The 11,738-nt window shown below is 48.0% G+C and overlaps 1 protein-coding gene across 1 annotated transcript; it reads right to left on the bottom strand.

Moving 5' to 3' along the window:
• Positions 1 to 9,077: 9,077 nt before the first annotated feature.
• LOC120506961 (zinc finger protein 70-like) lies at positions 9,078 to 9,560 on the bottom strand (the record flags this gene model as incomplete). Its single annotated transcript, XM_039719101.1, has 1 exon — positions 9,078 to 9,560. A coding segment is annotated over one exon (483 nt), but the record flags the coding sequence as incomplete, so codon positions are not given.
• Between the last annotated feature and the right edge of the window lie 2,178 nt (positions 9,561 to 11,738).

The raw sequence follows: 11,738 nt of genomic DNA, 5'->3' as shown, positions 1-11,738 counted from the left end.
GGGGCGGGGGTGTCCTGATGTCAGCCTTGCCGGGGCTGCCCGGCGCTGTCTGCCGACCCGGGGCTGGCCGGGGTTCCTGGGGGGCTCCCAGAGAGATGGAGACATTAGTTAGAGCGTGTTTTTATGGCTTGGAGCAAAGGATAAACCCACCTCAGACAAGAAGATGTTTTTACCAAGCAAAAAGATTCCACAGGCAAACACAACTGCTGATGTTGCAAGTAGAAAAAAGGTCTCAGAATTTTCTACTGCAAGGAAACTGAAAAACAATTTCGTGCTTCAATTGTAATGTACTAACTTTTAGTGATTGAAGTATTGTTACATGAATATGGTAATTATAGTAGTTATGATAGGCTATAGGTAAAAATTAAGGTATAGATTGGTTCTTCTGTATGAGGACACTCAGCAAAGAAAATTTTATTATGCATTGTAACCAAAATTAAAGGGTCTCCAGGCTTGCCTGCAGCTGGAGCTGACAGCTGTAGGCACAGGCTTTGTCATCCACAACCCCGGACTGCTGAAACATCTTGGATAAAATAAATTGCATTTTGAAGAGCCGCCTGGAGTCCCGCATCTCTCATTCAGGCTCTTTTTGCCCTGGTCCTCAGGGCTGCCCTATTGCTGATACAGGCCAGGAGCTATTGGCCTTCTTGCCCACCTGGGCACCCACCTGGGCTCAGGTTCAGTTGTCATTCAGCTTCCCAACCACTTTCCACAGCTGGGAGCTGCAGAGGGTTAGTGTGGCCAAAATGTACGACCCGGCCCTTGGTCCTGTTTAACCTCATGCCAGTGGTCTCAGCCCATGGATCCAGCCTGTCCAGGGCCCTCTGCAGCCTTCCTGTCCTCCAGCAGATCCGCTGAAAAATATTATTGTAAGCACTGATTGGCGAGGGATGTATTTAGTGTCTATTTCTATGATGCCTGCCTTTGACTTGCTCTTGCATGGCTTACATGCAAGACACTCTAAAGACACTCCAGAAGAACTCGGTCAGCTGACTCCAGCCTGAAGCAAGTTCAAACCAGTGCTCTGGCCAGAATCTGCCTTTTGGTTTGCATGTGACATTCTGACGTGTTACGAGTTGATAGTGAAGTCTTGTCTTGAATTAGTCTAATGAAACATTGTCCATCTGGAATAGAAAAGACCATAATGCCAATTTTATCAAAGCCTTAGAAATTGACTTGGGAAGAAGAAATTAAAAACCCTTTTATGTATGTAATTGGAAGAGAATTTTGTGTTCTAGCAGCTTCTCACGATTGATCCTAATGGTGACAAATTTATGGAGATGAGAAGAGAGGAGCAAGGAATGTGCCTGACTATATGTTTCCTCTTGTTGTCGAACAGCAGGTGCATCACTGGAAAATGTGTTCTAATGAGAATGTTCATTTCTTCAAGAGGAGACTAAACTGCTTTATAGAGTTCTGGATTGAGACAAATGATTTTTAAAGCCCAGAAATTAAATATTGAAATTTGTCAACTTAAATCCTAGCTTTGTTTTCAGCTGCTGCTGAAGCAGGTTTTCTCTTTTGGTGTCTAACTGACATACTGTATGAACACTTAATAAATAAGTTGCACATAAGATGGTGGAAAAAGATGATCTATTACCACACTTTCTTTGCCTGCATCATAGCCTGTCTATTATTACCTCTAAGGATCTGTGGGGAATCAAGTTATCCTGATAGGTGTATTTTTCATAAGATTTTACTCAAGGGAGTTGCCAGAATGTGGTTTGTATCTGTTATTGATGAATAGCTGAATTAGGAAGACGGAACTAAGCTGTTCTTGAGAATCAGCTCCTGGGATTCTATCAAGATGCTATGGAAGAATAGCATGTGAAGTAATATATTAGCAGCTTAGTATTTATAGAAAAATAAGAAGTGGTGAAAAAGAAAGCCAGTATCTGGCAATTGAAAGAATTCTTGAAGTGGCAGAATTGCTGCAGAAGATCTTTACTATTAGGATACACAAGACAGGTGATGGACTTTGGCCCATTTTTAGCACAATAGATTTGATAACAGGAAGCCTTGGCAAGAACAAACAGTTTTGAAGATTGCAAGAAGATTAAAACAGCTGGGTGTCACAGACATATTTTCTGGAAAAATCCCTTTGCCCAGGATTCTTCTCCTGGGAAGCACTTTATTAACCTACAACTGTAACAAAAAGAACACACAGAATTCAGAAGGAAAACCTTCTGAATCATTCCTCCTTTTGATTCTTGGGTCGAGATGACCCTAAGGTGTTAGAAAGTCTCTTTTTTTCCCAGCCCCGCCACCAAAGAGGAAACTGAGATGCGTCGGTTCTGCTTTTCAAGGTTGTTTATTTCTCCTTATCTGTAACATTCTTTTTCTGACCTGCAGAGGTCTGTCTGGCAGGTCAATTCCTGTGTCTCGGGCAGCTCCTTCTCCAAGGAAAGCAGGTGGGAGTTGGAGCCAAGGAGCTGAAAGCTGCAGGTCCAACCTGGGCTGGAGGGAGCTCAGATTTGCACGAGGCTGCTCTGAGTGCCAGGGCTTGGATGGGGGAAATGGTGGGCTGGGGGTAGGGACAGAGTCTGATGGATTGTCAGCCATGACAGGTCTTGATTTTCATATCTATTCAAACTGCATCAGGAGGTACTTGGATTCAGTGTCAATTGGAGATTGCACATATCCATTTATGAGTAGAGAAAAAACCTAAACAAGGCCAAAAAATTGTTTTCTCACTGTCTTGGTAAATAGAATATATTCAGTTTGAATACACTCCTGAAATCAGTCTCATTAGCCCCAAAATATGAAAAAAACTTAAATCAAATTATTCCCAGAGGCTTGGCTTGTTAAGGGGTTCTGATGTCCCATTCCCAAAACAACTCTCTCAAGGAGACATTTAAAAGGCATAATAGTTATATGTGTACTCTGAGCTGGATGCAATGGAGAAATATTTACAAGAGATTCTCAGGAGCTCAGAACAACCAAACAGCCTTTACTGGCAACATTAGAAAAGCAGAGAAACTTTGGCAAAAGGTTTATTATGACATTGTAGTTGTTTTGGTTTGTTAACTTAAGATTTTTCTAATTTTGACTTTTATTAATTATGTATTGATGAGTGTGGTGGGTTTTAGTGTCGATTAATTATTTATGTATTTCTTTTTTTGTGAGATAGGATTAGGAGAAAGGTAAAGCGGCCTTAAAATTTTAAAAGGGTGTAAAGAAAATTTTATTATAAGCAATTAAAAGAAAAAAGGTAATAAGAATTAAAATAAACTCTTTAGAGCACTCTTTTTCTTTACATCTTTTTTTTTTAATGACAATGTAAAGAAGCTAAACTTAAAATTTTTAGTTAGTTTACTCTTTGTGGAATAGTCTTTTTAGTTGACTTAAGGAGAGAAGTTTTTCTTGTTAAGGCTATGGAGATTTTTTACAAGAGGAAAAATTGAGGGGTTTTTTGAGGTTCTTAATTTTTTTTGTGGATAACAGTTGTCTGGGGAACGTTGTTATTGTCAAGTTGTTTTTATTGCTACAAGCTTTTTTACAGTTTGCTGATGGGCCATGTTGACCTATGAGGTATTGTTTTAAAGATTATTGTCAAGTTGTTTTTATTGCTACAAGCTTTTTTACAGCTTGCTGATGGGCCATGTTGACCTATGGGGTATTGTTTTAAAGATTAGTTGCTTAAAGGTAAACATTTTTATTTACTTTTTAAATTGGTTTTATCTCTGGGAATAGAGATATTCTCTCTGAAGTAGTGGATTTTTTTTTCCTTTTTTTCTGCTTCAACTTTTTATGAAATTACAGTTATTTTAACATTTGTTTATTTTAGTATGCAGGTTTTTGTTTGATATTAATCTGAATTTTTTATAATTTTATAATTATAAAATTGCACTAAAAAAGAGTTTTTACTTTATGGTTTATAAGGGGATTTTAGTATTAAGATTAAGGCTCTTTTCTTGTTTTTTAATTGGGATTTAATTTCTTCTTTACTGACTTTGATGATTTTATGTTGCTTTTTAATATGCTTGTATTTTGTTTTTCTTTTACTCAAGGGAGGATTGAGGTATTGAAAGGATTAACACCTGACTGCCAGTAACTTGTGATGGAAGTTGTGGTTGGGTTGTGTTAGGATTGGTTTTATGGTTGGATTTTTGGCTTTTTTGTGTTTAATTTTAGTTGTAGGATTATTTTGTATGGGTTGTAGGTTGTAGGGCTTTTTGATTCTGTCACAATAGGGAATGTTGGAGGTGGAACCCCAGTTGTGCCCATGGGCACCTGGCCAAGAGGGGCAGTTCATTTCCATAGGAAGGAAAGCAGAGAGCCCCACTGCTTGGAAGGCAGGTGAGGGTTTCACTTGGCCAAGGCCAGCAGGACTTGTGCGCAATGGCAGATTTTGTCTGGGAGCAGTCTTTGGATTTAAGGAATTTTGGAGGTGGAAGCCCAGTCTTGGCTTTGGGTGCCTGGAGAAGCAGAACAGTTCTCTCCCATAGGAAGGAGAGCACAGACCCTTCGCAAGTGTTTTAGGTACAGATGTCAGGTGATTCTCATGAAACCATTGCCAGCCAGACTTGTTCTGGAAATATTCCTATGGGAACAATCTCTGGATATAAGGACATTTGGTGGTGAAACCTGAATTCTGCCCATGTATGCCTGCAGGAGAAGGACAGTTCTTTTCCATTGCGAAGGAAAGCACGGAGCCGCAGTGTTTCAGAAGCAGATGAGAAGAGACCTCAATGTTCCAAGGTCAGCTGGACGAGTCACGTTCAAACCAGCCAGGCCTGTTCCATGTTTCCTTGGTTTTATGGTGCCCCATAGTGTCACAAGGACATCTTGGTTCCATGGGGCCTTGAAGTGTCACAATGGTCTCTGTGGTCCCCCAGGCCCCACAATGACACGTGACTCCTCTGTTCCATGAGCCCTGCAATATCACAATGGACCTTTGGCCCCTGGGTGTTTGTGGTGTCACAATGGTCTCCTTTGGCCCCACAGTGTCACAAGGGACCATTGATGACAAGAGGCCCCACTGTGTCACCTTGGAGCTTTGGTTCCATGCAGCCCTGCAGAGTCATAATGAACCCTTTGTTCAATTGGGCTCCACAATGTCACCATGGCCCCTTGGTTCCTTGCAGCCCTGCAGTGTCACAAAGGCCTTTTGGTTTCACAAGGCCCCACAGTCTCACAATGGTCCTCTTGGTTCTGTGGGGACCCCCAGGGTAACAATGGTCTCACTGGTTCCATGAGCCCTGCAATATCACAATGGACCTTTGGCCCCTGGGTGTTTGTGGTGTCACAATGGTCTCCTTTGGCCCCACAGTGTCACAAGGGACCATTGATGACAAGAGGCCCCACTGTGTCACCTTGGAGCTTTGGTTCCATGCAGCCCTGCAGAGTCATAATGAACCCTTTGTTCAATGGGGCTCCACAGTGTCACAATGGCCCCTTGATTCCATGACATCCCACCACAGTCTCACAATGGTCCTCTTGGTTCTGTGGGGACCCCCAGGGTAACAATGGTCTCACTGGTTCCATGATGCCTCAGAGTGGCACAATGCTTTGCTTATTCCATGGGACGTCTCAGTGTCACAGTGGCCCCTTGGTTCCATGACATCCCAAAGTTTCACAATGGTCCCTTGGTGTCACAGGGCCCCACAGTGTCACAATGGTCCCTTGGTTTCATGGGGCCTGTGCAGTTGCATTAGCCCCTTCCCTTCTCAGGCCGCCCTGCCACTCCAAAAGGAGCCCCTTGGAGCTGTGCTGGGCCAGAAACTCCCTCTGAGTGGGACCTCTCCGAGCCGGGAACTCTCCCGTTTGCTGCACCCAGGGATCCTGAACAATGATGGAGCCTGGGCCGATCTCCCCACTCATTCAGGCTCAACCCTTCGCTTGCTGGGGAGATGCCAAAGCATCCGCAGTGAGCATTTCCCTGCCCTCAGGGGAATTTCTCACAGGTGCCTTGCACTGACTCTTTGTGTCTGTGCACATACAGGAGTGCCTGTGCTGGGGAAATGTGACAGAAATGCTGCTGTCTGAGGTGTTGGAATGCCTTGGATAGCTGAGTCAGTCAGGCCTGTAAGTGAGGTTAAGTCATGAGGAATAACCTAAGTTAAAAGCTTCTAAGAGTTATTTTTCTGCTAAGTTGTTATGTTTAATATCAGTTATAAACTGAGTTAAATAGCATTAATTTGCAAAGTCATAGGTCATAAGTTAGGTTAAATACTATTAAGTGCTTTTCTTTTGCTAAATTGTGACGTTTAAGATAGAAGTAAAAGTTAAGGTGGAAGTTAAGGTTAAGTTATAAGTTAAGTCCTGTTAAGTTTGAGCTCTGTTCAGCTTTAAGGCCACATTCTGTTTATGCTTGCCCTCACTGTCCTTGTGTCACACACACACACACACACACACGGGACAGTTCTTGGTTCATGTCTGGTTTGATTGCCTGGATTTTGTTTGGTTTTATTGTTGCTTTCTTTCCTCAGTGTGCCTGAAGTGTCCAGTCAGGAGCAGAGTGACTCTTGCCAAGGGACTTTGTGGTGCTGTTGCTTAATATTAAATCTGCTTTTTGCTGATCCCTTGCTGGGGATATTTTCAGCGCTCTCAAGCCCTTGTTCATAACAGGGTGAAGGAGCCCTGGCCTAGGCTCTGGCCCTGGGGAACATGGGGACGCTGCTGGGGGGCCCCTGTCTCCCTGTCCCACCCCCAGGGCCCCAGCCCCCCGTCCCCGTGTCGATCTGGGGTCGATCTCATGGAACATCCTCTGGGGGAGGCTGCGGTGCCGGGGGCGGGGGGACCCGGGGGGACAGGGGACCCCGCTGTGCACGAGCAGCGTTGGACTGCTCTGGGGGGACTCTGAGGGGGGGCTGGGGCAGAGTGACCTCCCCAGTGACCTCACACAGCTTCTGTGATATCACACAGCTCCTGTGATGTCACACATCTGCTCTGTGACATCACACAGCATCCTGTGACATCACAGAGCCCCCTATGATGTCACACGGCCACCTGTGATGTCACAGAGCCTCCCGTGGTGTCACACAGCCGAGTCTATGATGTCACCCTGTTATGTCATACAGCAGTGATGTGATGTCATGGAAGACTGTGATGTCACAAAATCACCCTGCAATGTCACAGTCAGTTCTGTGATGTCACATGCTTCTGTAGGATGCTAAACAGCCACCCACTGATGCCACAACCCACTCTCTGATGTCACAGAGCCACCCTCCATGACGGCAGGATCTACTCTATGGCCACACACTCTATGATGTCACAGCCTGCTCTGTGATGTCACAACACCCGCAATGATGTCACAAAATCCTCTCTGTGATGACCACACTGGCACTCTGTAATGTCACAGCACACACTTTGACCTCGCAGCCTGCTCTATGTCGGTATGCAGCCACCCCATGATGTCACAGCCTGCTCTGCGATGTCACACAGTCCCCTCTATGATGCTGTAGCTGCCCGATGTCCTCAAACAACAAACTCTTTGATGTTGTTGCCCAATCTGTGACCTAACACAGCCCACTCTGTGCTGTCACACAGCCCCTTTCTGACATCACAGCTGCTCTGTGCCTCTGTGACACAGCCACAGAGGTGCCGCTGTGACACAGCCCCCTCTGGGACATCCCCCAGCCCCTGCCAGTGCTGAGCCCTGTCTGCGCCTGTCTCAGATCTGTCTGAGCTCTGTCTGTGCCCTGCTCGTGTCCCTGAGCTGCCCTGGCAGTGCACAGCCCTGCTGGGCTGTACACAGGAGCTGCTCCTGGCCAGAGCTGTCTCTCTGCAGCGCTGCCCTTGCCAGGAGCTGCCTCTGGGCCAGGAGCCTGGCCCAGCTCAGCAGCACAGACACAGCACCAGGACTTTAAGGACCCTCTGGGGCTTTGGTGCTCTTTGCATCAGACTCAGTCCCTCAGAGTCTGCTCAAAAAAATTCTCAAGAACTCAAACTTAAGTTGAAACATGGAAATTTCTTGCCATTTTAATGGGTCCCAGTCAAGGACACAATTCATGTGAAAGGGGGACGTGTTGCACCACAGCCTTGCCCTGGGAGGGAAATTCCTTTCTCCTGGTGTCCAGTCAGGGCCTCCCCAGCTGCACTTGGCGCCGTTATTGCCTTCTCATGGTTATATCCTCTATGAAGAAAACTCCAGCCTCTCTGAAACCACCCTTCAATCCCTCCCAGGCTACTCCTGTTCTGTTCTCAGTCTCCACACCACTGAGCACAGAGCCATCAGCCTCTCCCTGCCGGTTATGTGATGAGGTCTAGAAAACCCCATCTTGGGAGATTTTTGAGTCCTCTTGAAAGTGTGTGAAAATTGAAAAAAGTGGTCAAAGTTATTTTTTCACAAATCTTGCAGTGACACAACAAGGGTCAATATATTTAAACTGAATGGGGGTGGATTTACATTAGTTAGCAGGAGGAAATATTTTGCAATTATGAGAGTGGCAGAAAACTGCAACTGTTTTTCCAGAGAAGTGAATTCCCCATCAAAGGAATTGTCCCAGATCAGAAGCTTTGTGCAACCTGACCCAGTGAAACCCTGTCCCCTCCCCAAGGACAGAATTCCTGTTGTGTGGGTTCTCTGATGTGCTGGGTGCCCTCACAACGCTTCTGGCTAGAATGTCTGCTGAGGGCAGCCAGGCTGCTCCAGGGGCAGTGACCTCACAGCCATCACCACTGCAGCCCTGTCCCCTGGGCCTGGCTCTGCCCTTTCCTCTGCCCCTGCCTTGTCTCTGCTGGCATGAAGAGTTTTGTCATTCATATCTTGTCCCCAAGGTGCTGGGGCAAATGGCTTCCCAGGCCGGCTCCTGGAGCAGAAGTGGCTTTTCTGAGCCCAGCCAAAAATGAGCCCTGAGGCAGCAGCTCTGCAGTGGCCACCAAGCTGGGCTGCCAAGGACCCATTTCTGTAGTCAGTTTCCATGGCTACCATCCTCAGTCCTCTGTTGCTATGGTCAGTTTCCATGGCTACCATCCCAGCCTGCACTGCTGCTTGCTGCCCTCCCACCTCCCATGGAAAGCATGAAAGGCAAAGATCCCAGGCTGGGAAAACAACAATTTACTGGGAAAAGCCATGGGATTACACAGGGGGAAAAAGCCCTTATGTTGCAGCCATGCCTCCCGCAGGGCTTCCCTTACTGGTGCCTCCGTTGGTGTCTGGTAAAGTTAGAGCTGTCTGAGAAGCTCTTCCCACACTGGGGACACTCGTAGGGCCTCTCCCCAGTGAGTGTGCGCCAGTGGGTGACGAGGTGGGAGTTTTGCTTGAAGCCCTTCCTGCAGTCAGGGCAGCGGAAGGGCCTCTCATCGGTGTGAATCCTTTCATGCAAAAGGAGATGGGAGCTGGTGTGAAACCTCTTCCCACAGGTAGGGTACTTGTAGGGCCTCTCCCCAATGTGGATGCGCTGGTGCCTGACAAGGGCGGAGCAGCAGCTGCAGCCCTTCCCACACTCCCCACACTCGTAGGGCCATTCCCCAGTGTGGATCATCTGGTGGCAGGTCAGGGTGCTGCTCCGCCTGAAGCTCTTCCCACACTCCAAGCACTTGTAGGGCTTCTCCCCATCATGAAGCTGATCCTGGACCATCAGCTCCGAGCTCTGGCTGAAGCTTTGTCCACCTTGCTGGCACAGGGTGGGTCTTTCCTCCTCAGAGCACCCTGGGCTGGGTTTGGAGCCCCTCCTCCTGCAGGATCTCAGGGAATTTTCTTCCCCATTGGATTCCTGTGCCATGGAGCCACTCAAAACGGCCTCTTCCACAAGGTTCTGCTGTGGAGATTTGTCCTCGTTGGTCTCCATCCTCAGCTCCTTGTCTGAGGAAGGCAGGGCAAGGAGAGGATGGGATTTCCCTCCATGCCAGAGGGAAGGGGAAGGAGATCCTCCCAGTGCATCCCTGGCACGGTGACGTTGGAAGCAGAGTTGTCCTGGAGCCTTGGGCTGTGCTGTGCAGGGAGATGGAGCAGGAGAGAGGGGGAAAGGGGCTGTGACTTCCTCCTCACCTACCTGGTGGTCTCAGGACATCTTCCTCTTCCTTTCAGCCTTCTCCTCTATCTGGCGGTGGTTTTGGGATGGGAAATTCTGTTTTGGGAGGAAAACAAGAGATGAGTGCATTGAGTTTTGTACAGGTTTGAGGGCAAACCAGGGGGAGATTTTGAGCCAGAATTACAATTTAATAAGAAAATTAAGATCAAGGCAATGATACAGAAACACTGCCTTAAACTGACAGTCAGGATATAACCTGGCACCCTGTTGGTCAGTAACATGTCCCCCCCTCTCTGACATGACAGCATTGGCAATTCCAGCATTCCCCTCTTGGTGACACCACAGCAGTGGCAGCTCCAACATTCCCCACTCCGTGATGGTGCAGCTGCAGCAGCCCCAGTGTTGCCTCTCCATGACACAATGGCAGTGGCATCCCCTGCATTCCTCTCTGTATGACACCAACACAGTGGTAGAGCAAAGATTCCCCTCTTCATGAGAAAACAGTGGTGGCAATCCCAAAATTCCAATCTCTGTCACAACATCAATGGCAAACCCAACATTCCCCTCTCTATGAAAATACAGTAAAAGCAGCCCCAGCGTTCCCCTCTCTGTGACACCACAGCAGTGGCAGCCCCAGTGTTCCACTGTGTGTGACACCACAGCAGTTGAAGCCACAACTTTCCCCTCCTTGTGACACTGCAGCTGTGGAAGCCCCAAAGTTCCCCTCTCTATGACACTACCAGGGTGGCTGTCCAAAGTTCTGCTCTCTATGACAGCACCACAGTGGCAGTTCCAACATTCCCCTCTGTGTGACACGTCAGAATTTGCAGCCCCAGTGTTCATCTCTATGACAGCACTGCAGTGGCAGCCCCAATATTCCCCTCTCTATTACATGACAGCAGTGGCTCCTCCAGCATTCCCCTCTCTGTGATACTATTGTGTTGGCAGTCCCAACATTGACTTCTGAATGACACCACAGTGGTGGCAGCCCCAAGATTACCCTTTCTATAACAAAACAGGGGGACCAGCCCCAAGGTTCTCCTGTCTTTGACCCCACAAGGATGGCAGCCCCAACATTCCGCTCTCTGTGATACCACAGCATTGGCAGCCCCAGCGTTCCCCTGTCTGAGGGGGAACCAGAGCAGTGTCAGCCCCAACATTTCCCTCTCTGTGACACCATGGATGTGGCAGCCCCAAGTTCCCCTCTCTGTGACACCACAGCAGTGCAAGCTCCAGCGTCCCCTGTCTGTGACACTGCAGCTTTGGCAGCCCCAACATTCCCCTCTCTGTGACTCCACGGTAGAGGCAGCCCCAATATTCTAAGACATCACAGCCTAGGCAGCCCCAATGTTCTCCTGTGTATGACAACACAGCACTGGCAGCCCCAGCATTCCCATGTGTGTGATATCACTGTGGTGGCAGCCACAACATTCCCCTCTCTGTGACACCATGGTGGTGGCAGCCCCAGTGTTCCCTTCTCTGTGACACCACCGCTGTGGCAACCCCAATATTTCGCCCCGCTGTGACACCACAGCCCTGGCAGCCCCAGTGTTCCCCTCTCTGTGACACCACAGCTGTGGCAGTCCCATTGTCCTGGTCTCTGTGACACCACAGCAATTGCTGCCTGAACATTCCCCTCTCTGTGACTCTGCAGCTGTGGCAGCAGCACTAGAACAGAAGCAGCAGCCGTGGAACAACAGAGGAGCAGGGGAGGAGCAGAGGAGGAGCAGTGGAACAGTGGTAGATGAGCAGTGTCAGAGAAGGAGCAGTGTTGGAGCAGCGGCGGTGGAGCAGAGGAACCGTGCTGAAACAGCACGACAC

The sequence above is a fragment of the Passer montanus genome, unplaced genomic scaffold, assembly GCF_014805655.1.
Source record: "Passer montanus isolate IOZ18808 unplaced genomic scaffold, ASM1480565v1 scaffold406, whole genome shotgun sequence".
Classification (NCBI taxonomy): domain Eukaryota; kingdom Metazoa; phylum Chordata; class Aves; order Passeriformes; family Passeridae; genus Passer; species Passer montanus.
The sequence above is the reverse complement of the archived record's forward strand: the minus strand, read 5'-3'. Positions and strand labels throughout refer to the sequence as shown.